Source organism: Dicentrarchus labrax, unplaced genomic scaffold (assembly GCF_905237075.1).
Source record: "Dicentrarchus labrax unplaced genomic scaffold, dlabrax2021, whole genome shotgun sequence".
Lineage (NCBI taxonomy): Eukaryota > Metazoa > Chordata > Actinopteri > Moronidae > Dicentrarchus > Dicentrarchus labrax.
The window spans coordinates 23,831,382-23,859,300 of NW_026136718.1; the positions used below are offsets into that span (position 1 = coordinate 23,831,382).

At 40.9% G+C, this 27,919-nt stretch overlaps 2 protein-coding genes across 3 annotated transcripts; one reads left to right on the plus strand and one right to left on the minus strand.

Moving 5' to 3' along the window:
• The first annotated feature begins 14 nt into the window (after positions 1-14).
• LOC127349993 (cadherin-24-like) lies at positions 15-23,616 on the plus strand. 2 transcript variants are annotated; one of them, XM_051376123.1, is made up of 14 exons: positions 15-108; positions 3,304-4,165; positions 7,957-8,251; positions 9,296-9,415; positions 9,755-9,922; positions 13,249-13,430; positions 14,136-14,392; positions 14,495-14,631; positions 14,792-14,913; positions 16,771-16,888; positions 17,025-17,333; positions 17,478-17,670; positions 17,785-18,184; positions 19,175-23,616. In XM_051376123.1, exons 2-14 carry the CDS (start codon positions 3,503-3,505, stop codon positions 20,036-20,038), a joined length of 3,828 nt encoding a protein of 1,275 aa, XP_051232083.1. In that variant the 5' UTR covers positions 15-108; positions 3,304-3,502; the 3' UTR covers positions 20,039-23,616. The 2 variants fall into 2 exon arrangements, with proteins under 2 accessions (XP_051232083.1, XP_051232084.1); XM_051376124.1 differs by lacking the exon at positions 15-108 and adding an exon at positions 117-457.
• On the minus strand, positions 23,560-27,730 carry cltrn (collectrin, amino acid transport regulator). Its single transcript, XM_051376136.1, has 6 exons — positions 27,377-27,730; positions 26,749-26,807; positions 26,352-26,437; positions 26,091-26,207; positions 24,098-24,292; positions 23,560-24,008 (listed from the first exon to the last, which is right to left on the minus strand). The coding sequence occupies exons 1-6, from the start codon at positions 27,441-27,443 to the stop codon at positions 23,882-23,884; spliced, it is 651 nt and encodes a 216-aa protein (XP_051232096.1). The 5' UTR covers positions 27,444-27,730; the 3' UTR covers positions 23,560-23,881.
• Between the last annotated feature and the right edge of the window lie 189 nt (positions 27,731-27,919).

The window sequence follows — 27,919 nt, forward strand, 5'->3', positions numbered from 1 at the left end:
GGACAGACCTCACGTTGAGCTCAGATGAACCTCGGCATCCTTTCCCACGTTGGATCATTTCAGCTCCGTTAAACCAGAGAACCGGCAGAGCAGAGCGGCAAACACACGGTAAGCTCCTTTCTACTCCACTGAAGGAGTTTCTTTTTTCTTTCTTTTTTTTAATCTTCACGATTCACTAGTTTATTCAAGTGAAGCCTCTTACGCCTTCACAGACGTGACAAGTTTCCACTCCTCTGCGCTCTCACTTTATCGTTCAGTTTCCCGTTCTGGGTGCTCAGCCACGGCGCGGCGGCTTCACACTGTTTCACTGTTTCACTGTCAGTTTGTCCGCATGTTAAAAAGAAGCCAACCTTTTCTCCGTTTGGTGCCACGAGCAGATGTTACCATGCGCGAGCTGTTTGGGTGAACTAACACGCGGCTGAGGGAGAGCGGTTTGGAGAAGCGAGCCCCGTTTTGAGTGAGTGAACTGAGCGCCAGGCTTTGACAGATGGTACGGATAATGTTGTGCTTCCCTCCTCATTTTCTGGCTAGGTACCGTTTGTGTATGTGCGCGCGCGCGTGCTGGTTTGGCGCGCGCCACACTCACCTGCCGCGTGCACTGTTAACGCGGGGACGCTCGCTTAAATGACAGGGTCGCTGGACCTTGTTTGTCCAGTTAGCCGACAGCAGTATTTTGGGACGCTGCATTCATTATAATAGTTAGACCAAGTGTGTAAATCACATTAAGATGCATCAAGTAGGTCATTTTTCTGACTTCCTCTAACAAGACAAGGTCACGCTCCAGGCTGTTTAGTGTATCTCTACTGGATATGCTAATAAGCAGTCCAGATGTGTGTGCGTGTGTGCGAGTGCGTGTGTGTGTGTGTGTGTGTGAGACCGAAGAGTAGCTGCAAAGAGCCATCATGTAATGTAATTTATGTGTTTTTACAATGTAAGGGGATGTCAGATAATAAATGATCATCTCACACATAAATAGATACAGACAGCACCTTGTAACTGCTGAGGCTTTTTCACAGGAAATTAAGGACATGGCTAAACACTTGCTCAGCACAGTTCTTATGCTGTGGCATCACTTAAGGTTAAGCTGTCTTGAGTGTCAAAACCTTAAAGACAATGAGGTGACTGATGTGCTGAGTACAGAGGGGCCTCTCCTCACCAGTCTGATGTGGAAGGACTTAAGAGATTCCCATGTGTGCGCCGAGCAGGAGAGAGGCAGTGAGAATGGATGAGAGGTCTATGAGCATTAAGACGAATGGCTGAAGTAGAGAAAGCCAGAGACGCTCAAATGGAACAGAATCTGTCCACGACTTGGTCGTTTAAGGCAGCCCTCCTCCCAGTGTACCACCACCACCACACACCACCATATCACACTACCCCCCCCCACCCACCCACCCACCCACCCATTCACTCTCTGCCTCCATCTCCCATTTTTCCCTATGTAAAAGGCCTGACATGCACAGGCTATTTTTAATAAAAATGAAATAGCCTTGTTGCAGTGAAGCGACTCGATGCAGAGTGAAGTGAGACTGAAACAGCGATTTGCAATTTAGAGCTATGTCACCACTCATCATTCCATTCTGAGCCGGCAACAGCAAATCGTCCTCACGCTTTCATCCTCTATCCCTGCCTTACATTTCACACATATCTCATACGCACTCATACTCTAAAGACTTCAAACAACAGTGAATGACATGTACTGCTGGCAACGTGGTTTCGGAGCAAAGCTAGCAGGGAGAAATGTAAGCCGTGTGAGCTCAGTCTATGCTAATACACAATAGCTGAGGAAGACAAAAGTGTTTTGGATGAACCACTTCTTGTATTCTGCTTGATTTAAGATGATGTCAAACAGATGCAGATGCTGAACATGAAGCATTACACGCAGCATGCTGGAATTGGTATAATTGGTGTGCAAAATGTAAAGAAAAAGAAATCAAGGGTGAATTTCCTTTAAAGGAGGAATTCTGTAAAAGGTTTATTAATTACTTTTTCTACTAACTATGATCAAATACTCATATTTAATCTGTTCTAAAGCCTACTTTTTTTAAAAGTAGGTCAGTATATGGAGTGAAAAAGAGAACATTGATTCATTTTTGTGTGCCCTTCCTTTCATATGAAGCATTTCATTTGGATATATCAGAAAATGTTATGGTTCATATTATACAGTGCCATCAAAGGCCTATGCATTACTATACAGTAGGCCCACTCTGTGCTTATTTGCATCTAAATTAATCACAGCATACGTTTCATTTCAGTTAGCCAGACCACAGACGAGGCCATGCACTTATCATTTATGTTCTATAGCTACAGCATTGACACTTTGCTTAGCATAGCAGGTCGTGCGCAGAAATCCCTTTAGCTTTTTTAGAACTTCTAAATCTCTTTAAAAGAGATTCGTGAAAACTTTATTCAATATAGTGTGAACTTATGACTCGTGCATTGTTGGACTGTGTGTGTGTGAGAGATAATGCTTGCCTCCTTTGCGTGCATAAAGGTGAAAAACAGATGTCAGAAAATCGACATTCATTGCAGGAGCTAGTGAAGCAGAGTGATGGATGCAGGTAAAAGGTGGATGGAAAAACTGCGATTACACAGTTTCAGTCTTGTTAAGCTGCTGACACTTTTCAGTACATCAAATTTCAAAGATCAATGGTCGGGATCTGACTCAAATACTTACGAAACTCAGATCATTAAACTTTGGGAAACGAGGACAAGTCATTGATTGAATTATTTATGAGGCCAATTAATCTCTTAAGGGGAACTTCTTTCACTACTGGGCATTGAGGCATGGGGAGAACATCTTTAGGGATGACATCAATCACCTGATGTCCAGGCAATTGTGTGTGACAAGGAACAGTAAAGTACCTGAGCTCCACCTCGCCGCCAGGCCCTCGGGCTCCAAATTAATTGAAAATTTTTAAGACCACACTTAACTCTCTGAGAATGCCTGAGTGATCAATAACAGGACTCACACACAACAGCAATGAGAATGATATGAATAACAGCATCTGGTATAAAGGGAATTCTCCTCTTTAAGTAATTTCTTATCAGACCGTGATGTTCATAGTTTCTGTGCAAAACTCGCAGCTATTTTTACAGCCGCTGGCAGAGAGCTCCGATTAGCAAACAGAGATGTTCAACAAACAGCAGGAGAAATCTACAAATTTGTCTGAAAATATCAAACATCCTCTTTATAAGATAATGAGTAAGATGTCAATCTTTGTCTTTTCACTTCTGTATCTTGAGGCGCTTCCTGCCTATTTTAATGAATATAGTCAAGATCACACTAATTATGTCTTCTCTCAGGTGATCCTGTGCAGCATGTGTACTGAATGGGAAAACGTGAGAAAGGAAGGTGAAATGAAGACTCGCTCTGGGGAAAAGAAACCTGAAGCAGGAGGAGACACTCAGTATAACAACACAAGATGGACCATGATGAGAATCTGCGTCTGATCAGCCAGTCATCACTTATTCTTTGAGACAAACTGATCACATAATCTCAGCAATGGCAGCACATATTCTTCTTTTTCTTTTATTCTGTAAAGGGGAAAGAAGTGGCATTTCAGGGGCTGTTGGCCTTTTAGAAGAAGAGAAGGATTTGCGAGTAATATCAAGTAAAAGACAACAGGTTTTACCTCATCCAGAGTCCATGGACAACTTTCTTGTGAGTTTCAAAGAATCACTTCAGAATGCAAAGGATGATATAAGAAACATGCCAAATGTGGCTTTTAGACTAAATGACAGAAAATCTAATGTTTTTGGCTTTAGGGATAACATAGAAAGGCAAACAGACATTCTTAAACATCCTAAATCTGCTGCCAAATCCGTTTTACCTAAACATAGCCCTGAACTCACCCTGAACCGCGAGAAAAGGAGCAATTTGACTAATGGAGAGGTTGAAGGTGTAATTAATGCTCACAGTCTAGTGCCGAGTTCAGAGGAGGAGTACACTCTCCAGCCTGAGCTCCATTTGGAGACAGGTGTCGGTGACGTTCTGCCTGAGAGGACAGGGGGCCGCTCTAAATGGGTCACGCAGTCTGAAGACGGCCGGTCGGGGCCATACCTGCTGCGAGAGGAGCCTCGCTCTCGCCGCCGGAGGAGCTGGCTCTGGAATCAGTTCTTCGTGATTGAGGAGTACAGAGGACCTGAGCCTGTGCTCATTGGACGGGTAAGCTGTTGGTCACAACCAGTCAGCATGTGAATAACCTGTATATAATTGTATGGAGTTACATTTGTGCCACGTTCCTGAGAGCCCAATGGGACATTTTGAGCACAGGAAATGATTTTTACAAGCACATAAAATATAGAGAGGATTCATTCGGTCAAACAGAAATCTATTCTGCTCAATGCATTTATTTATGTGTTTCGTAAATACTAAATGTATTTTGTGAGCCATTATCCACATAAGTGCACAATGATACCCTCTTTAACTCAGTTAGATTCAATTCCTCTCTCAATCTTCCTGCTCTGTGTGCTCGCAAACCCTTGGACACCCGCCACAGTGTCTGTCTTGCTCTCAACATCTCTGCTCTTGCCTGCGCACTCCATGGATGTATTATAAGAACTACATACTGGACTCAATCATGGCGCCCACTCACTTGAATTAAATCTGCTTGCCGAGCGCATAAGCCAAAAAAGTTTTCTGGATTCCGGGTTTGCTTCCTTGCGGCTCTCTGCACTTACGCATTAGTGTTTCTCTCCCTGGTGCCGCCCTCTCGTTCCGGCTCGTCTCACAGACCTCACAATGGGATGACTTCAACCCAAATAAAAAGAGCTTTTCTAGGCTCTTGAGAAGTTAACAAATATTATATAAAATGGATGGAATCTGTCCATTTTACAGATGTTTCCTTTATAATGGTGGTCTACGGGGAAAATGTGGCACAATTCCAGCCAATCGAAATATTGGCGTAGGTCAGCTGTTTGGTCTCTAATAGGATTGCTAGATTATCGGCTACTAGGGGAGTGGGGAGGCACTGGAACAATTGCTGGGATAGCCAGCTCCACAGGCCCACATAAGTAGTTCATGCAGTTTAAACAGTTTTGGTTACATACAAGTTTTATGAAACTTTATCAGTTTCCATTTGTCAATCAGTTAGTCTGTATTTTATTTAGTCTATTAGCTTTCAGCCTTGCTATATCGGTAGGTTGCTAGCTAACGTCTGCCACACATGCAGCAGCTAGCCAAGCAACTGGGCTACCTTGATGATTGGGAACTACACAGCCAACGCGTTATCGTCACTGAAGAAAAAGTCTTCCACTAATCTTTCTTTAACTCCGCAGTAACAGTACCTTAGTGAAAAGTGCAGAACCCTGAGTTATGTTTAATTTTATATAGCTGGCTGACTTATTAATTACTATTCAGCACTTTATAACCTTCAGCACGCTGTCCCACAAAATCATATCTTAGTTTTAGATTTGTGTGCATATTTCCAACTCCATTCGTCCACTTCCATTCATCACTTCAGCCAGGGACAATAACAGAGGGCAAATGAGCAAACTGTTCACTTGTGTGGATATTAGCAAACACATAAACACATTTATTGACGATCAAATAGATTTATTTTCTTTGTGTGATAATAATTCCTCTGCAAAATCTAATTTGTTTGCTTTGCAAAAGCTCTCAAAATGTCCTATCACGCGCTCAGGAACGAGGCACAAATATAACTCCATATAATTGCAGCGTTCGTGCAGCAGTCCCCCCACTTGTCGTGTCACATACTTGAGTTTTTACAGTCGCCACACCAGCAACCTTCAACTGCTGTCGGTGTCGCAACACGAAACGTGTCTGAGATGATTTAAGCCACTGCACACCTGAACCATTCCGATCCCAGGGGTTTACTTGTAGCATTTCACAGTCAGGCGCTCCACACTAATGCAGCTGCTGGCAGCTACAGTATACTCAGAGTAGGATTATATCAGCTGTAACGCTAACAGGGAATGCAGCCAGCCACTTTGTAGCTAGCCATATACTTTATAGTGACAGTCTAGATTGGATTCTTACCAGTGCAGTATACACCTCATAAATGTTTAATCTTCCTCTCTGGTTGTTATTGATACAGTCAGGGAGGGGTGTTAAAGCAATCAGTAGACACACGAGACTGCTCATTCCTCTGCAAGCACAGTCTTGATGTTGATACTCGTGTAATAAAGCATCCTTGCATTGCGAGGGGGTTGGAAGCATGTTTTCTCTCTGATGCAGCTCAGTTTGTTTGCCAAATATAGAGATTATCTTTTCAAACCCTTTGCCGGTGCAAGGTTTCAGGTGAGTTATCAACAGTTCAAATCATAGGTGCCTCAGCCTGTGTGAAAAAGGGAAGAATTAGGCTGCCAAAGAATGCAGTGTGTAGATATAAACCCGGAGGTGGATGTACTGCATGAGTGAGAGGAGGGGAAAATTCAGATTACAGAGTAGGAGAGAAAGTGACAAAGCAATTGGAAGAGACAATTTCCCCTTTTTCCAGCTTTGTTTGTACGGGGCGGATAAATTTCTTCCCCACCGTGAGAGTGTTTTTCCATGCTGACTGAAGCACAGCAGGACTGAGCCAGCAATTAGACAGTGAGGAGAGGAGGGCTGGATAGAAAGAGAGAGGATGGAGCGAGGGGAGGGTGTGGGGGGGAGGCAAAGAGCAGGGGAGCGAGATAGGCACAGACTCTGACAAAGATGTCTCTCGTGGTGAAGTGTGGGATCAAAATCGAAGCTAGCTTTAAGGAAGAAAGGAGGGAGAGGGATGTGGGTGTAGGGATGAATAAAAAAACCCAGAGTCCCTTATCTAGCAATTTGTAGGGTATGCTATCATGAGTTTCTATAATCCCCAACTTTATCCTCCAAGACACACACACCACACACACACAGGATGTACACTAATCTTATATTTCTCCTGGTCTTTGCTTGCCTGTTGTGCAGTGTGCGGGGATTGCACTTGCATGAACATGTGTTGTTCGCATGTGTTATGCTTTCAAGTAAGCATCTGTCATGAGCACAGAAATGATTGGACTGATTCTACACTTTCATACCATGATGGAGGAAATTCTGTTTCTCTGTTGCATAAACAAGTTTTATGTAACAAAATTAATGTGCCTTCAAAATTCATTTTCTGTAAATGTGTAAAGAGTCATTGTTGCAGCTGAATTCAAGTTGAGGCTTTAGTTCTCATGAGTATCTAAGGTCCACAGCAGAGGTTGTGAGTAAGCCTTGTGGATTATGAACATGTGCAGATGCGCCTTAAGGGTAGAGAGATGTGAAGGTTCCTGGTCAGAAAGCTCAGTGTGGTGAAGGCTGAGTAATCTCTTTAGCTTTCTATTTCTGTGTGTTTGGCCTTTTACCTATCTAGCACAGACTAATATCCTCTCTGCCATTAAATACCAAACAAGTATTCTGCACCAGAGAGCAAAACAGAGAGAGAGGGGGGAATGAGAAATGTGAGCAGATGGGCATTCTGTGTAACCGAGGTAACTTGATGAAAAGAGAGAGACGTGAGGACTGGAGAAAGAGGTGGTGTAAAAGGTACAGGGAAGTCAGGCAGATGGATTTACAAGAAGGGCGAAGAAGGGACAGATGGATAGGAGAGACAGAAAGATTTACAGATGGATACTGCCCGTGTTTGCAGAATGCCTCTGTGAACATACATATAAGACATGTGCTGGGCCACTGTCCACATTGATGTGGTTTTGCCCTTAACAATCCCCCAATGGCATGTTTGGTCCAGTGAGTTAATTAGCTGTATGCATCAGTACTCATCCTGGTCCCTTATGTATCTTCCACACCTGGTGCCAGTCATTTCAAATTCACTGAGCGCATCTCGTCTTAACATAAATTGCCCATTTCACATAGCCATGTTTGCAGTACTTGCCACACAAATAGATGAGTGTTAATGAGCGATACCTGCATCAGCATACTGTGTCTGAAAGTGATGTTGCCTGAAGGTTGTTAGTATAATTTACTCTGCATTTATTTTACAGCTGCACACAGATATGGATAAGGGAGACGGCCGCACTAAGTATATGTTAGAGGGAGAGGGAGTGGGCTCTGTGTTTGTTATTGACAGCAACACAGGCAACATACACGTCACCAAGTCTCTAGACCGTGAAGAAAAGGACCAGTATCGTCTCACTGCAACAGCTACAGACCGTCAGACTGGCCGAGCCCTGGAGCCCTCATCTGAGTTCATCATCAGAGTGCAGGACATCAATGACAACCCACCTGTCTTCCCCAATGAACCCTATGTTGCCATGGTCCCGGAGATGGCCAACATAGGTGCAGCTCTAATACAATATTGCAATTGAAGTGATACTCCACCCAAAACCTGCTTGAAAATGCTTGCAGTGTTGTCCTTAATGGGGAGCAGCAGTTGTGGTCAGCTGGAATTGAATTAGTTTACAGTGGATTCTGATGGCGATCTTATTCATTCATTCACCTTTCCAATTTGATCCTCTTTACAGTAAACTGAGAAGCAAACTGAGATCTGGAAGTGTATAAAGTATAAAGTGTAAAATCTGGATTTTAATTTTCCCATCTATAAAATATGAGTTGTGGGATTGTTAGCACTTTTTTCACTCCATTGTAATTTTTGTTGATGTTCATGTAGTGGATACATTTACACTAAATTTGGACACTAAAATAAGATAGTGGACAGTGATTTTAGTACAATAATAATATAAATAATGACAATGCTAACATGCAAATATCCATCATGTTCTCTATTTTAGTTTAGCATGCTCGTTAACCAATATTGAAATTGAGAGATATGTTCACATTGCTTTTATTTTAACAACAGTAAAAAACTACCATATATGCAAAAGAAAAGCATCACATCTGTGCTTAAGTAATAACTGAAAGAATTTATTATAAAAATAGTTGCAGATTAATCTTCTGTCCATCAACTAATCAAATAATCTACAAATCATTGCATTTCTTAGCCTACTCTTGCAGTGTAATCGACTTCCCTGCTGTCCAAGCACATTATCAGTATCTTGCAGGCAATCATACCTTTGCCAGAATGGGGTTAAATACAGTGTTCCTAGCACAGCTCCCAAGATTCAAGGGCAATTGTTCAACATAAAAATGGGTTATTAGTCATATTTTCTCTAAAAGATTAATGTTTTTAAGATACTATGCATTCAGATGGCCCGCAGAGAAGTGCATTATCCCTTTAATCCTACAGCTGTAAGTACTTGGTATTCAATAGGCAGTTTTTGGGTGTAGTATCACATTAAGCTTATGAACCATCCAACATATTTAACTACTATACTGTGACAGGGCATTTGACTTATCACCTTTGTCGCCTCCTCTCCCTCACAGGCACGTCCATAATCCAAGTCACAGCCAGAGATGCTGATGATCCAACATATGGAAACAGCGCCCGGCTGGTGTATGCCATTACTCACGGCCAGGACTATTTCTCCGTGGATCCTCAAACAGGTCTGGCCAAAGCCTCACATGAACCACACATCCCCTCAAAGCTGTTAACCATAAAATGCCTCTCTCAGCTGATGATTACACTTCATACATAAATCCCAGTGGTCCAGTTAGAAATCATATGTTGCACCATATGTCTAACGTGGATAAGGACATTTTAACTCATGTGTTTTATGATCAGTTCAGAGACAGAAGTGGCCTGGAGTCATATGATTTTCAGTGTCCTAGATCTAAAATGTATGCATCTGGTTTCTTTGATGGTGATTTCCAGAGACTTCGTGTCACTGTGAAATCTGTTGCTGTTGTGATTTTTGTTCCATGACCCGCACTCCTCTCCACCAGGCATCCTGCGGACAGCGGTACCTGACATGGACCGAGAGACTCGGGACGAGTATCTGGTCGTCCTCCAGGCCAAAGACATGGGAGGGCATCTGGGCGGATTATCAGGGACTACAACCATCACTGTGAAGCTGACTGATGTCAACGACAACCCCCCTCACTTCAGAAGGAGTAAGCGCTGCTGTTATCAGATCCCCACTTAACTGTCGGCTGCTTTCAATCTCTGCAGCTGTAGAATGTGTGTGTGAGTAAAGATTAAAATGATTAAACATCTTGTAATGGCATTTGTGACAGCAGACTGATATGTTTTGCCTCCTTTGGGTCCTAGTTGTCTTGACAGGTGGAAGATAAGATATAAGCTCTAAAGCAGTTGAACAGCTTGTCAGTCGGGTATTGCTCTTTTATGTGTTACACTCTTCCTAATCATTGTTTTTAACATGAGTTGGAATAACATAACCTTTGCCGAGATGACTGACATTAACATTCATATAAACACTCCCGTTTGGTCCCTAAGATTCAAATGGACTGTGCCTTGACGTAGAAGAGTGAAAGATCATGTCCGCTTTCTCTTATCCAAGCTTTTCCCTGTTCCATGCTATTAATATTTCATCTTAAAGTTCAGTGCTTTCTGCTTCAATAGACAGTAAAATCACTGCAGAATGTGTCTAACACTTTGAGACATATACTGCATTTCTCTATATACTACCTCTCCTCTGTTCGCTTTTCCTCCCTTCTTCCCTACTTCTTCTTCCTGACAGTCTCTGCTTACTGCCATTCATCTTAATGTTTAAAGCCCCCTTTCCTCGTCTTGATATATTGGGCTGCAATACAGTGCTTTATAGAAGCAATTTAATATTTCCAAATGCCAGCAGTGCTTTATTTATTTACTGATATCTGACTATATCTTCCCTCCCTCACCACCTCTATTCAAGGTCATTATTTTCTCTTTGACAATAATGGCACAATTTAGGCAAACGGCTCATTTAGTATGCTCTCTGAATGCGAGGGGTGTGGTTTTTAAATAATCTTCATAATGTGGAGGATTTGAATGATTAACAATCAGCAAGGTAGCGCTGCTCTGATTAGATGAAAGCGTTTCTCTGAATTTGAAGCTTGTTGCCATGCAGCATCACAAGCAATGTACAGGTCATTTTTTGATGCCACAGATCACTGACTGCTTAACAGTAACATAAGAACAGATTCACTCAGTTGAATAACTCTTGATTCATAAATGATACAATGAAACAGATAATTATCAATGAATTTGAAGCTTAAAGTTATATGTACTGTATGTAGTTAATGTAATACGATTAATAGAGTTGATTCCTATATCTCTTGAGATTAGAGAGAGATTACAAAGAAACTAGTGCAACAATTAATAATTGCTTCCATTATCAATAATTTAGTATTTAAAAATTGCCCATCACAAGTTGCCAGGATTCAAAGTAACATGTTCAGTTGTTTAAAACCCCTTCAGACCCTGTGTCTATTACAATGGACATCACATGAAAGGGGCTTCTTTTTTACTTTTTGCAACATTTAACACCACTTGAACCCTCAAGTCCATTGAATTGGACATTTAACAACCAATCAAACGGCAGTATAGTTTTGCTTGTTGATGTATGAAAAAAATCCACCAGACGGAAGTGAGGCATGGCAGGGCTTCACCACACATGTCGAAGTAAGGATCATTTTCAACAGTTTAACTCACATTTATAGATATCTGTGCCACAATTTCATAGTTTTGATATAATATTGATGGAATGTATGAATAGAAGTGTAATATTGTTTCAGTGCAAGTTCTTACACAGGATTTTTTCAAATATTGCTGTCCATTAGAATGGACAGTGGGTCAGAAACCATGTTATTGAACTCAATTGGCCAGTATTGATAAATGACCTTATTACTATAAAAACAGTAAATCAGAACAAGAGAATGAGTTGATAATCAGTTGAAAACATTCCATATGCAGAACAAACAAACAAAGGAAAAGAGAAAAAATTATATTTTAAAACTGTTTGGACCTTACAAAAAAAAAACATAATTTGAACTGTTCAAGTTCATGTTCCATGTGATGTCAATGTGACAATTATAAGACAAAAAATAGGTATGATGTTGTCATATGATGTTGGTATTTTAACAACAGTTTGGACCTGATGTCCATTGAAATGGACAAAAAAAATAGCAATTAAGAGTTTTGATTAAATTTTTTTTTTATTGATTCTCATTTCTGGTTGCATTAAGGATGGGAAAAAGTCATTATTATATTTTTCACAACCTTGGAACATAAGGCGGGTCTGAAGGGGTTCCGACCAGCAGTTCAAGATACTGCATTTACAGTAACATAAAACAGAGAAAAGTAGCTCATCGTTATATTAGACTTCTCTATCTATGTTTGCAATTTCTGCTTTGTAAAGCAGTTATTGAATAGTTGTTAATAGATTTTCTGTCAATCGACAGATTGTTAAAGCGCAAAAAGAGAACATGTTTAAAATGCTAAGCCTAGTCTGAGTATCCACGCTTTAGCAAATACTATAATGTTCACCATAATCACAGTGCACACACAATGCTAGAAAATAAACAGTTGAGACTAGGCTTAAGTTTGCTTGGTTCAACCAAAGTCCATTCTAAAGACTGGTCTTAGCAGTTAGGACAAGGCTTTGTAAAGAACAGTTGGTGCAACTGCAGGAGACCAAAGTGATGTCTTTAAATTGCCTGCTTTATCTGACCAACACCCACGGATATTCAGTTTAAAGTGTACAGCATGTGGCTAAAATCATTTACAAATGAGGGCTTAAAATGTAAGCATACAATTTAGTTTTAAAGTGAGAGTGTCTTAAAAAATGCTCATGCCTATATGTACATAAAAAAAAGGGTTACTGGACACTGCAAATGTTCCTCTTCTCCCTTCTGGCCTGAAAGAGATTTCTTCCTGACACAGCTCAAATGTAAGAGATGGGGAAGAGAAAGCGAACTGTCAAAATGCCGAAAAGCATTTAAAAGTTCAACCAAAGTGGATATGAGGCTTTAGCAGTTTGAGTCATATTAAGTGTGTAACTTAAAAGGTTTAGTACAAAATACCATCTTTGTGTTAAGATCTCTACACTGCAATTCAGCAAGGAAAACATGTACATTCCCACAAAGAGCGAATTCCTCACTCTGATGACTGTGGACTTTTTCCATCACCCCTTCACTGGAATTGCATTAGGAAGGATCTCTTTACAGCCAATATGTGCAGGTGGAGTGATTATAGTGATTAATAACTCTTCCAATGTACGTGCATATGGGTTTATGAGTAATATGATATATTAAGATAATCTTGAAAAAATGTGACCCAATCCTTTAAACATGGTCATGAAATATGTGAATGAAAGCCATAATAGCTGCATGCATTATGTCGAGAACTATTTTTTAACACAGAATTGTGCCAGACACCATCCGGTTGTGGAGGTTATTTTTCCACAGAGCCATTATAATCATTTTTTTCTTCTCTGCAGGTGCGTGGTCATTCTCTGTATCCGAGCTAGCAGCACCAGGTGTGGAGGTGGGCCGTCTCACTGCCACCGATCCCGATCTGGGAGAAAATGCACAGCTGGAGTTTACTATTCTGGACGCAGAGGAGGCCGAAATATTCAATCTAACCGGAAGAGATCAGGAGGCTGTCATTGTGCTGAACAAGGTGAGTGGTGAGACGCAGGTACAGACAGTCTGTGTGAAAAGCACTTTGGTTCATTACGAACAAAGGATTTCATTATAGCCGGGGACATGTAGGTGGTTTTGCTTAAATGGTCACATAATGAGAAGAAAATATTGAATGTGCGACATTTCAGGAGATTAAAAGAATTGCTTTGGTCTGGTATTGCAAATGAATTTTATTTGGCCACTTAAAGATTTCATTATTGCACTGAAACACATTCTGTTGCTGACAAGTTCAGACTCCCAAGACTCTACACAAGCAATTAATGAATAACAATGAACTAATAAGCAGCCGGTGAAAAATCGTATCTTATTTGAAGTGAGTAGGCCATGTTAAAGGCAGCCAGTGTGAATTTGTCTTTTTACTTTTAATGGTTTAACAGCATTGGGCATTCAAAGATAATTATTGCTCAGTGAAATCTTAAATTAAGTGGTTGTGGAGGGTGAGGTAGGAAGAGGCTGAAGATTAATTATCCAAATTTTAAGAAGTAACTCCAAAATGGAATATTGTACGTGAGTTATATAGAGTGATAAAAAACAAGTGAGGAAACGAATGAATAATGAAGCACTGCATAGGGGCAAGAAGTATACAGCACACTGTATATACAGTACATATAAATCATATATGAAAGTCCTTAAAATATAGTATAGCCTACAGATTGAGCCTTTTTTATTCTTCACCCAACAGCTGCTGGATTATGAGACCCGCAATTCATACACTTTCTCTGTGGAAGTGGCCAACCCTATAGTGGATGCCCGCTACCTAAGGAAAGGTCCCTTTAAGGACCAGGCAACAGTCCGGGTCATGGTCCTTAATGCTGATGAGCCACCGCGATTCTCCCAGGCTCGCTACCATCTGGACGTGTCTGAGAACTGCCCCCCTGTCTGCTCTGTTGGCCGGGTCTACGCTGTGGACCCAGACACAGGACAAAGCACCAACATCAGGTGGTTATTACACCATCACTCACTCATTTAGTCGCTCACTCTGGGCTCTCTTCACTATCTTTTTCCTTCCTATTCTTACTCGTGCCTTTTTCTGTATCTCAGGTACTCCATCGATCCCCAGTCAGACCCCGAGGCTCTGTTCCGCATCGCCTCTGACACAGGCTTTATCAGCACAGTGATGGAGTTGGACCGTGAGCAGGAGCAGTGGCATAATATCACAGTCATTGCCACACAGAGGGGTATGTCAGCCCTTCTGCCCTTGGGCGCAATGAGCAGCATAGCTTACCAGTCATATTTCACCGAGAGCACCACCCGGAGTTGGGAATACAAAGTGGGGAGTAAAAATGTTAGAAACTCTGTGATAATTTCACCATTAGTGTCGGTTTCCTTTTCTTTCAGACAATCCAAATCTTGTGTCAAGGGTTGTGGTTGCCATAGAGACACTAGACCAGAATGACAATGCGCCGGAGTTGGACAGGCAGTACACAACGTCTGTGTGTGACTCCAGTGCCCCTGGTCAGGTCCGTTCTTGTTTTGTATTTGTGAGGCTGATTGAAATTGAAAACAGTAACTCTGGATTAAATGCATTGTTATTAACAATGAAAACCACTATACAGAGAGTCAATTACAGAATGTAAATCCGTTGCATGGCTGTTGCAGAAAATATGCCGATAGTAAATAGTATCAAAAGGGGGGGGTTCATTTAATTAACTTTAAATCTGTTAATGCAGAGTTCTGCAGAGTTTGGCTGCAAGTTTCTCCACTTACACTGTGTTCCAAATTATTATGCATATACTGTTTTTGTTCTTTTTTTCCCTAAATAGTCGATATAATTGGCAGTCAATAGGATTTTCTATTATAACTAACAATTATATCGTAATCTGGATTTTATTAAACACAATTACCAATGATGACAACGGCATTTTTTTGCAAAATAATTTTTTTTTGGATGCCAAATTTTAAAGTCACCGTCCTGACTCCATATGTTCCAAATTATTATGCAAAACAGAGTTTCAAAACACTTAATAGTTTCTAAAAGATTGAAAACAGAAATCTGTTGTATTTTTTGCATTAGGGGGTAGTTTTTATTCCAATCAAAAACATCTTTACAGATCGAGTTAAATATTAACATAGGAGCCCTTTTTTGATATCACATTAACAACTCTCTCATCCATTGAACTTGTAAGTCCATGTACAGTTTTTGCCTGTATTTCCTTGGAGGATGCCAGAATTGCCTCCCAGAGCTGCTGTTTGAGGTAAACTGCCACCCACCCTCACAGAGCTTCCTTACTAAGGATGCTCCACAGTTTCTCAGTAGGGTTGAGGACAGGAGATGATGGTGGCCACACCCTGATTTTTTATCCCCTAGTGTAAGTTAAATCCTCAAAGGTATTTGTTGCAGCATGGGATGGTGCGTTGTCTGAAAATGATTTTCAGTTCTTCTTTTTATACCATGGCAGGAAATGGGCAGTTAGGAACTCCACATATTTTGCAGAGGTCATTTTGACACCTTCAGGCACCTTAAAGGGTAGTGTAGCACGGCATACATCAGTAAATAAAACTGTTAGACAATTAGTCTTCATGTATTTCTGAGCCCACTGCAATCATGTCTTCCTGTGGGCATTGTTTAAGGGTGGCTGAAATACAGCTTTATGCACATCAGCAACCCTCTGGAGGATCCTGCATCGAGAGGTTTTTGGGACTCCAGAGGCACCAGCAGCTTCAAATATCTGTTTGCTACTCATCAGTGGCTTTTTCACAGCTGCTCTCTTAATTTGATGAATTAGCCCTACAGAAACTTTCCTTAACACGCCTTTATCCGAATGAACCTGTCTGTGCTCTGAATCAGACACAAATCTTTTCACAGGACGATGATCTCTCTTAATATTTCGTAAAATATCCAGTGGTTTCATACCTATTGAAAGATACTGTACTATTTTACGCTTTTCATCTGCAGAAAGATCTTTTTTCCCCCATATTGCATGAAACCTGTGACTTTCTTAATAATGTGGAACAACATCCATAAGTAGTTTCCCATTAATTAGGCTCACCTGGCAAACTAATTAAGACAAACCTGTCTGAGATTGATGTCAGTGATATAAACAGACATGGGAAGCAGCACAATTGAAAACTTTCATTGACAAACAAAAAATCTAATGTTTCTTTAATTAAAATCATATTTGCATAATAATTTCGAACACAGTGTCTATCCACTTGCAACCCCTCGTCACATGTTGCATTTGTCAGCAGTTCCCCCAAAGATTGCTTTTCATAAGGCAGATCCTTTCATTTTAATATTTACATTTAAAATAGAAAAGAATGTATATATACATATATACATATATATGTATAATTTCATCCTGATCTGTGTTGTGCAGGTCGTTCAGGTGCTGAGAGCCATCGACAGGGACCATGGAGGGCAGGACACCCCGGTCCACTTCAGCATCCCTCCAGAGTCCGGCTCTGCTCTCAACCTCACCATCCGGGAAACTGGAGGTTACAATGATTGGCTCTGTTTTTCTTTTTCATGCTCAATCCGCAAACATGACACCAGCCAAAACTGGTGCGAGCCTGTTGTGCAGTGACCGTGTTTGATGTGTGTGTTTTTTGGTTTTTTTCCCCGCGTTATCAGGTGTGACAGCCAGTCTGGTGCTCCAGTCAGCCTTGGAGCCCCTCCCTGGCTTCTCCTCATCCTTACTCACCCTCTACGTGCCAGTTGTACTGCGCGACGGGGCCTCGGGACTGACCAACACTGGCACGGTCACTGTGACCATTTGTCCCTGTCTGCGAGGGGGCATGCAGACAGAGGATAGGGGGAGACAGAGGGACAGGAGATGGGAGAGACACATGGTTTGTCTCCCCGTGCCGTCCGGCTCTACATCTCTCATATTCAGTTTGGTCACCTTACTGGCCATGCTGGCTTGTGTTACCACTCTGCTGGGTAGGTTTGATCGGTCCTCTGAAGTCTCTGAAACACTAATATGTATGTAATATGTAGTTTGTGACTTTTTGAAAGATGCCGAGCGGAATGTGTGGCATTGCTTCTGAAAACCATGTGGTCATGTGTCTCCTCTTTGCCCTTTAGTGGTGTGTGCACTCTCGCTGTCATTGCGCCATCAGAAGCGAGACTCCCACTCACCCTTCGAGGAGGATGATGTCAGGGAGAACATCATATCCTATGATGACGAGGGGGGAGGGGAAGCAGACACCGCAGCTTTTGACATTACAGCGCTGCAGAGCATGCACAGAATACAGCACATGCACAACAACAGAAACATGTGAGCTGTTCCCAAAAATAAATAAAAAAAGTTTATCCTTGCAATGGTGGCTCATGGGAGCGTGTGCGTTTGTGTGCCAGTGTGCGCTTCTCTGACATTTATCTCTTGGCACAGATGGTACACCCAGCAGAATCCGCCAAGGGCCAGGACGTACAGCTGGAGTCGTAACCCGCGCCCAGGCCTGGACCCTCAGCAGCGGCCGGGCTCTGCTCCGCTCTACGGACGCCTCTGCTATGGCATCCACACGTTGCCTGTTCTGAGAGATTATCCAGCCGGGCCACTGGAGGCAGGTCTGCAGCTAACCCAGCTGACCCATGGGCTCACTGGAGGTCATATTGGCAATTCCCTTGTCATCCAGAACCAGAGCACCTTTGAGCCACTGCTTCGCTCTCCTGAGATGAGCCCTGGTTGTTACGAAGCAGAGCACATGCTGGTGAAGAGTAAAATCACAGACAGAAATGAAGGCAGTGAAGCAAACACTGCTGACTCTAAAGAGAATCAGGATCAGGCCAAGGTCAGATTACGATACTAACAGATAAAAATATCTTGCAATTACACAGAAGCAAAGAAAGGCCATAATAGAATAATAGTGTTTCTCTATAATACACTAAAATATTTGTGACTAAATATGCAACAATGTTATTCATCAGAAACTTAGTCAGTGTAACAACCCACCATCTGTCATCAGATTCTGATTAAAACGTAGCTGAGTCCTGATTGGTGCACGGATGTACGTGACATTGCCTTTTTTTAAAAAGAATCAGAAGAGCTCAGACAAAATGACAAAATGGAAGAAAATAAGAGTTCTTCTAGGATCCCATCACTCATAGTAAGTAGCCGGTTTAATAAAGTCTGACAGTAATTTCAAGCAGTGGGATGTGAAAAACTTGATTTCAGGATAATGACTTAATGTTGTTTGTTTGTTTTTTTCACAAATTAAGAGACAAGTTTGACAGTTAAAGTGTCCAATATTCAAAAAGCTATATTTATGTTCAAATCCAATAATTAATTTGTCTAAAAATCTGGTTGCTCAGAATTGATTCAGACACTGCAGCTTGTGTATTGGGTTGGGGGCTTTTTTAAAATTCGGACCAAAATTCTAAATGAATTATTCACTTAAACATCTGCCTTGTCTACCGAGGATACAGAAAGGAGTCGGAATGGAATCGATCAGACCTCTGTCCAGTCAGGTTCAAGTTCTGTCAGTCGCCTGATGCAAGAAAAAGAAATTCATATAAGCAAATTCAAATTTTGTACCTGAATTTGTCAACCTCTTCAAAAAAGTTTTTGCAGTTGCGAAACTTGAAATTATCTCATTCAAACCACATTTATTCAGATCGGTGGTTCTAAAGTATTTCAATACAGTCAGTAGTGATTCATTTTTATTAGCAATTTTTAAGTTGACTGAATGATTTGAATCATTACGGCCTTTTTTTGCTTCCATACAATTATCCCTGCATGTGTCTGAATCATCTTATATCTCCCTTCTTCTTCTCTTTTTCAGATAAACGCAGAAACGGAGTCGACACCAGCCAGCAACGCTGCAAATCACTGTGACCCAAATGAGTCTTCCTTCCAAAGTCTCACCAGCTCCTTGTCAAACCAGCAAGAGGGGCGACCGGGGTCATCGCAGACTCAGATCAGCACTGGAGCCACCAGCTGCACATTAGATGACATTGATACTGATTCCTCCATTCGCTCCGTTTCAGAGCAAAATTATTCAAATGGCAGTCAGATCAACTCTGTGAACCCTGCTGTTTACCTGCCAGCAGACACATACAGTATTGTGGGCTCGCTGAATCCAAACAGCAGAGGGACGTGTATGAACGGGACCAACGGCAGCGGGTTGTACCCAGCGGGAGTGCAGCTACTGAACATGTGCAGACTCCAGAGGAAGGATTTGACCCCACAGCCACTGCCCTTACCTGGGGGGATGTTTGGTAACAACGGAAGCTGGTTGGCAAACGGGGCGGAGCCTGTTAGACCTGAAGCCTCCAACCCGCAGCCTCTCCGCATGGAAGACCTCCTGAATATCCGTCTGGATCAGGTCACCTTTGACCTGTCACAGCCGCCCTATGACTCACTGCAGACTTATGAGTTTGAGGGCCGTGATTCAAGGGCTGAGTCACTGAGCTCACTGGAGAGCGATGGAGAGAAGGACGACGGGCGGGTGGCGGGAGGGATGGAGGAGTTAAACCAGAAGTTTCAGAGGCTGGTGGAGATCATCAGAGAGAGAGAGAAGGAGAAGAAAGCAGAGGGAGGAGAGACGCGAGTGGCCGAGGGAGGGGAGACTGCAGAGGCTACTCTCGATGAGACTCATAAACAAAAGGAGGACAAAGAAAAAGAACAGCAGAGATGGGATTTCTAGACTGCAATGAAGGATAAGTTAGAGAGGAGAACTCACATGACAGTGATGGATTTTAAACACAGCAGGGGTGGAAAAATACACAGCCCCTGACAGAAATCATCTTGTTTCCCCCCCTGCCAGGAAAAATCCAGGAGGCTGACAGTATAGTCCAGATTTGTGGTGGAATCAGTGCACAGTGTTATAGTTTTCACCTCGCCTATGTTTATGAAATGCATATGGAATCTGTCACTTTTCACACTGCTCTTGTAACTGATATGAATAATGCACTTGGGCTTTGAAAGCTAAAGTTATAAAAAATTAACTTTTTTGAAATATTGATTCTGAGCCCTGAAAGCTGCATTGTTAGAAAATAGGCCTCATCAAATATTGACCAGAATTGTGATATTTAATATTGATAGTTTAATAGGGGCACGCTCACTAGGAATCTTTGGAATTTGAATGAGACATTTGCATTTGAATTGGAAAGTTTTCAAACTACACAAGCGTACAGCAATGTAGGCTCACACTGCCACGTGCTCACAGAGCCTCTCCGATGAGTGTATACATTTATATTCTGTAGCTCTGTAGAGAGAGTTCAACTCCAGCAAGTAGTCACCATTACGGTAGCAGAACCTGCTCACTATGCAATTTGCACACAGCTAGAAATGATTAGATTGTCACTGTCAAAGATGTTGTGAAAGTACAGTAAATAATGTCCATATGTAGATAAATATCAACTTCTGCTTTAGTGGTTATCGCTCAAGAGTGGACAGTCTTTTGGGAGGGGGTCTTTAATGGGATCCACACAGGAAATTAAGCATCTGATTGTCAGTTATTAAACTGTTGCAGACTTACAATATACAATGTTCCCCATAATTTCACCCACACAAGATTATTTATAATTGACAATTGTGTTTGCATTTGTGTTTGCGTCTGCTCGTCCAGAATTATCTCCAAAGGCTTATTCATCTCCCACGTTTTAAAGAGACAAAATTAGGCAAAAGCCATTATGTGATGCTGTACACACAGGCATTGTTCTTGTGATGAGTCCAGAACACAGAGGCAGCAGCAAAATAATCATTATTTTAAGATGTGTAATGTTATTCAGGCAATCTGTCATTTGACAATGACTCATTTCTGTAGCTATTTCAAAGCTCACTTATTTTCAGAAGGTATCCGGGTTAGTTATTAAAATAATGACATTATTTTGAATAATATGATAAAAACGTATTTGACTCTCTGCAATTATTCCCGCTCTCTATCTTTCTCTACAGTGGGAATTTAGGTCTTAATCGGCTGCCCCTCTAACAAGATTGCGATGCTTTCAAACTAAATTTGACAGAAAATCTTTGGAGTCTTGACAAGAAAAATGAGGTGTAAAAAAGGCTGGACTCCTCAGGCAACAGAATGAAATGCCGAGGAAAAGGAGTGGGATATTACATGACGTGCCAAATGATAACTAGTCATCAACACGCTGCATATTGTCAGCACACAGTGGGTATCTTCTGGCATAACACCAACTGCGACAGAAATATCATCGTACAAATGATTAAGAAACGAGACATATCGTCACCTAGAGATCAGGAACAGATTTAATTTAACAATGAACTAAATATAGACGCAAGTTACAATGAGAAAGACTTTCTGTACTATCACTTCAAAAAAAGTTAGACAAAAATAGAATAACAATGAATTAAAATATGTTTGAAATTGAAATGTTTAAAAGCCATATTGCCATTCACACACACTTTAAAGAGTGCCAAGAAGAGTGCTGTGAAGTAGAAAGACAGCAGTGTCTGTCCAGGCAGCTGCAAGTGACAGTGCAATGGTGCCACCTAAAGTTAAGCAGATGGATTGCTTCTTTGCGTCGCCCAAGCAGTGAATTGTAATATAACACAATGTAACACAGCAGCTGCAAATATTGGCACAAAGAACACAACAGAAAATAGATTCAGCTAAGATACAGGTCATAGTTCAGTTTATAAAGGCGAAAGGCTGGTTTCATTCATTTAGATTTAAAACAAACATTTATTTGGGCAGATTCTTGCTGCTGTGGGACACTCACTGTTTATGGCTCACATCCAGTTTAAGACTTCAAAGGGAGCTAAGGGGCCGTATGAAAATTATGGGGGCAAGAGAAGAAAAAACAGCGCTTAGAAGAAAGTCTGAGAAATAAACATAGTTTTGTGAAGCAGGAACATGTTTCTTGCTCTTCTATCCTGTAATCATCTCTGACCCTTTAGGTTGGGACCCACTGATGCAGTACGAAACTGGGAGCTGCAGAAAGAGCTATTTAGGGACTGTACACAAATTATTTAATTGGTATAACTCACTTTGTCATTTACAACCAAGGTCCACTATAGAATTTTGGGATGAGCAGGGAAAGGCCTTTACTCGTTTATTTTATTCTAAAAAGAAATATATCTAAAAACATGAAAAAGAAGGATGGGCCGTAGGTCATGTGTGATTTGCCATATGAAGATTAGATTATTATGTCAGTTTTAAGAAACATAATAGACATGAATCTCTGTTGAACATTATATCTTCAGAGAGCGCAATATCTGTTAGCCTACTCTAGCTCCTATCTTTACTTTATTCATCCTAATTCATCTTAACTAAAAACAGAACTACAGTAATGTAATTAGTTATGTTAAATCTTTCATATGTTGACAACTGAATTGGTCACAACCATCAGACAATTGCAAAGACATGGGGTTGCAAGTCAGCATGGTTTCATTTTAAGGGGTCACAAGCCAAAAAGGTTGCGTAACGCTGGACTGAAGCTCACAGAGAGACACAAGAACTTTTTTTTACTGTAACATCCATAGATCTTGATTTACAGGATAAATTACCTTTTCAAAAATGCCCTGCAGGAGGCAGTATAGTCAAACATCACATTTAAAACAGACCACAGTTTGGATATAATCTCGACACTTTATACCAATACTGAGTACAGATAAGGCAAGTTTTCTTGAGCATTTTGATATACAATTATACAAAAATTCCCCGTACATGTCACCATAAAATCAGACCTTCATCTGGACCAATAAAGGCCAACAAAATACCAAATTTCATATACTGATAACACGAATCTCTGCGTACCAGTATGCTGTGCTGCTCTGACATAACAACTCATAAATGTGTCTAGCCATCATGCTAATGAGCTTTAGCACTGCTCATTTAAACAATAATTGCATTTTGCCACTTAGGATTTAATTTAGGGACACTGCTACAACACTGTAGCTACTGCTGACTTCAGGGGGCTTTCCACTGTCATTCTGTAGTCTGGAAAATGAAAGAGGGTGGCAGCAAGCAATGCAGCAGCAGACAATTAGCATCTAGCAGCAGACATCACCTCTGGGCCCTCGATTTGATTTGATTTGTCACTTTGAAATAAAACAAAAATGCAGGTTTAATATAGTAAGCAACTTGTGTATGGCCTTGCAGTTGTTCCCCATTAGAAAAATACACATATACACAGTATATCCACACACATGCCCTCTCACACAAAGTTCTTTAATTGTATTAATCATATCTCAACAGACAATATGTACATTTATTTGGAAAAAGGAAATACTGACATTAAAAATTTGCAAATGCTTGTTTCTTTTTGAGTCAGCAGGTAATGACATGACAATGATATAGAAATATTCAGCAGTGACCTTTCGGAAAGAAAAAAATCAAATCAAAGAAAATCATAAAACTGTATTAAATCATTTCAATGACAAATTGAACAATAAACTACAACTTAGAAAATTATTTTGCTGATTTAATTTTACAGTGCAACAAAAGTCCACCTAGAGCAGCTTAATAACCTTTTTCCCCATCTTTTTGCTTACATGGAAGAGTTTATATAGATGTGTTTTACATCTGTGTGAGTCGCTCATCATCTGAGAATGACATGTTGTAAACCCCCTCTCTTGTAGAGCCATTTTCCACTGCTTTCACCCCTGTCTCTTCTTCATCCTCGTCCGTTTCCTCGTTCTTTTTGCTACAATAAGAAGCCAGAAACAGGACTGTCAAAGCTCAGTAATCACATTTAAAAAATGATGCATAATGCACCTCCAGTCACCTGCTTACCGTTTCTTTAGGACCAGAGGGGACACCAGCACAACAATGATACCAGCACCCACAGCACCCATGACCACCCCAAACACAATGAGCCATGGAGGGGTGTCAGGGTTGACTGGTGCTGTCAGGGTGGGAGTGATGCCGATAAACTCAAGAGTTTTATCAGTTAGCAGAAAGGCACTGTTGATGCGATTTCTGGACATTCTATAGGAAAAATAAAACATTAAGATTTAAATGAATGTAATCATTAAAATACTGACAATTCTCAGCCCAACATGTGTCTGTTGTGTGTCACATTTTGCTGCATTATATTGATGCAACAGTGTGCCACTGATGCTTAAACTGATGAAATCCTGGAAGATGCACTGACTCCTCAATATCTTAGTTCTACCTCAGGCTCTCCTCCCGGTGGAAAAAAACCTGGAAAATCTCCAAAGGTACGAGGCCAGGAAGAATCCACACAATTACCAGTGCGAAGGAGTCGTGTCTCAACACACTCGTCCGCTTCTGAGATTCATAATCACCTACAGTGAGGCCTGGGGAAAAACTTCATATCAGCCACATGAATCTGTCATCCCCAGACAATGGGGAAGCAGGTGAGGGTTGCAGCAAAGATTGACCTGCATAACGTCTGATTGCCGCTTTCTAGCTCAGCACTCCATTCACTCAAATCTCCAATACTATTACAAAGCCTGCATTACAGCACTGGGCTTTTCCATATGTACTTCCACTGCCCCCAATTCTACTTTTGTTTCAGGAACTACAAAACTCCTGTACAGCAGATTAGTTGATTCATAAGACCCCTCCATATGTAAGATGGTACATAAAGTGCTACACGTTTTAATAAAAATGTGCTGGGTATGGTCAGTGGAACTATTTATTGTTGAGATTTAGCTTTGAGCTGCTGGTGTAGTAACTTGCCTCTGTATTACGTGAGACTGTGACTTCTGAAGGAAAAAAATGACAATTTTGTCTTCGTTAAAATTCATTAAAAGTCTAATTCACAATACAATGCACCTTTCAGTAGTTGACTTCATAACCAAAACAATAGACTATACCCTTGCTTAATACAGTATAGTTCTGCTGCTTTGCCAGCGTTGCTTGTTCTGGTAGGAGCTTATACACTATGGTGGCTAGTTAATGTAGTAAAATAACTCATGAATTGACAAGCAATACAATGCACACTAGCTTGATGTTCTTTTCTCAGCTGTAATATAAGCATACTTTAGAAAAGATATTGTTGTGTAGCTGACTGACTCAGTTTGTGTCTCTCTAATTTTACTACTGTTATGCTACACTGTGTTTTAACATTATCCCACAATTGTTACTAAATTGTCAAAGTTACATAGTCTCACTTTAACCAGCTGACCAGGGAAACCTCCCATAGCACTGCACAGCGTCAAATCAAGGAATTTTATTTTTGGAACTGATAATTATTCTTCATAATAATAGCGCTACTATTAAATAAATATTGCATGATCAATATGGTTGCACTTAAAGGACCAGTGTGCAGATTGTGCAAGTGTCAGATTACAACTAACTGAACAACACTGGTGTCTGTATTTAACAACCTGGGAATGAAAACAGTCTGTAAAGTGTGTAGGAGAAACTAGAGTGCATGGCGGTTCAACATGGCAGACTCCATGGAAGACGACCGTCATCATCTGTAGATAAAAACGGCTCATTCTAAGGTAACCAAAACAACAATTCTTTATTCAGGTGATTATACACTAATGAAAACATACCTATGAATATTACATTCCATTACTGCCAATAGATCCTCCTAAATGTTACACACTGGACCTTTAAAGTAGAATGATCCCCAACAATGCCACTAATCCACCAAACAGAATAAAGTATCAAAACGAAACAAGAGAAATAAATGGATCATTGACTCTAAACGTCGGAGCTGAATGTGAACTCTGAACTCTTTGAGGAGTAGCCAAAGGACAAATATTTCCATGTGGGGATTTAAAGACGAGCTGCAGTGTCATGTGATTACCTTATAGCCTCCTCCACAACTCCTTTATCAACCAGGCCAGACGTGTTCAGTGGTGACGTCACCACAAACCAGAAGGTCACTCTGGGAGTCTCATCACATACGATAATGTTTGACACACTGGTGAAGTTTCAGAAGACAATAAAGACCACGTCAGTGTTATAACATGTTCATAAAACGTGAGTCATAGCTATTGTTTTTAAAAGTATTCTTGAACTATTTATTGTTTTGTTTTTTAAATCAAACACACAAAAGTTTTCTTACTCAAATTCCTGACCGTTGAGGTGACTCCTCATTGCAAAAGCCAGAGTTGCTCGGAAAAGGAACATTTCATTTTCATTCCAAACATACTGCAATAACAACCACAGATCATGTGCCGTTTTCAGTAAAGGCCTTTAAGGTTCATTGGTCACCACGTGGACGTTGTGCTAGTAGTAAGTAGTCACACACTTTGGGTGAATTTTCAGCATATTAACATTCATGAGGGTAGCTACAGTTGATGCGATAATGATCAGTTGATTATGAATAATATGTTACAGTATTAAAACAGCATATAACATAGTAACACTTCAAACGGTTTATTTATGATCTGATGCTTTGATCGTTTTGTGCAGGCAGATGAATATTTAAATACATACATATATATTATACATATACATACAGCTTCATCCCCCAGAGCAGTTTTGATGCTGAGTCGAACTTTGTAGCCATCTGAAGCATCTATATAGATAAAACATATTCAAATTCACTGTTAGGGGAATTTATCATCATTTCATGTAAGCTTCATCTGTTATCTCCACATAGAGTTGTAGAAAGTCTACCATGTGTTTTAGGATAAATGTTGATGTCAGATAGAGGCCATTGTGGGTGCCCAGTTAGCTCAGTCAGTAGAGCTGGCGACCCATATACAGAGTTGCTGCAGTGGCCTGGGTTTGAATCTGACCTGCAGCCCTTTGCTGTGTGTTATCCCCTGTCTCTCTACCCATCTTTTCTGTCAATCTTCAGCTGTCCTATCCAATAAAGCCATGAAAAGGCCAAAAAAAACTTTAAAAAAAAAGAAAAAATAGAGGCCATTGTTATGAGGTAAACATTTGAGTTATGTGTCTAATCCGACTTTGTTTCAGATTAAAAGCTGCATTCCACACTTGAGAGGCAACAAAGAACTATATCTAGACCGGCTGCTTCACTGCTGATAGTATCTAAGTAGAAATACAATGTAGGATCAAATGTGAATACAAAATGTCTAACCATAAATTTGACATTTTAAGGTATTAAGCCTGGTCACTTACCTGGTTTACAGGGTTGTTCTGCCAAAGCAGATGACAAACAGAGCAGGATTAAGATCTTTTCCAACATTTCCCCAGAGAACAAGAAGCAAAACACTAAAATGCTGCAAAAGCTGTGACAGTCCCAGTGAGCAGTGATTTGGGGAGGTCAGCAGAGGAATGTCATTGGATAAAGCCTGGGTTTAATGGTTAAGCCGGGACACACCTGAACTAAACAATCCTCTTCTTAAAAAATGGCTGTCAGACAGGCAGCCCTCCCTCTCTGTACAACATGGAAACTGTGAAGTGTGTGCTGCAGGGAAAGTGCCATACTGTTTGTTCAAGCTTCCAAAGAACCAGATAGGTTTGCTAATGTGAGAGAGGCAGACCTCACAGAGAAAAAACACAACGGCTCAGTCTGCTTCTGTTTACTCAGCACAGCACACTGTGTGACCTAGCCACAGGCAGGCACCTTTATATTAAGTAGCAATATGTTTTCTTCTTTTTGTGGCATGAAAACAGGAACACAGCTGATTGTATCAAATCTGTCTGACTGGAAAAAGAATA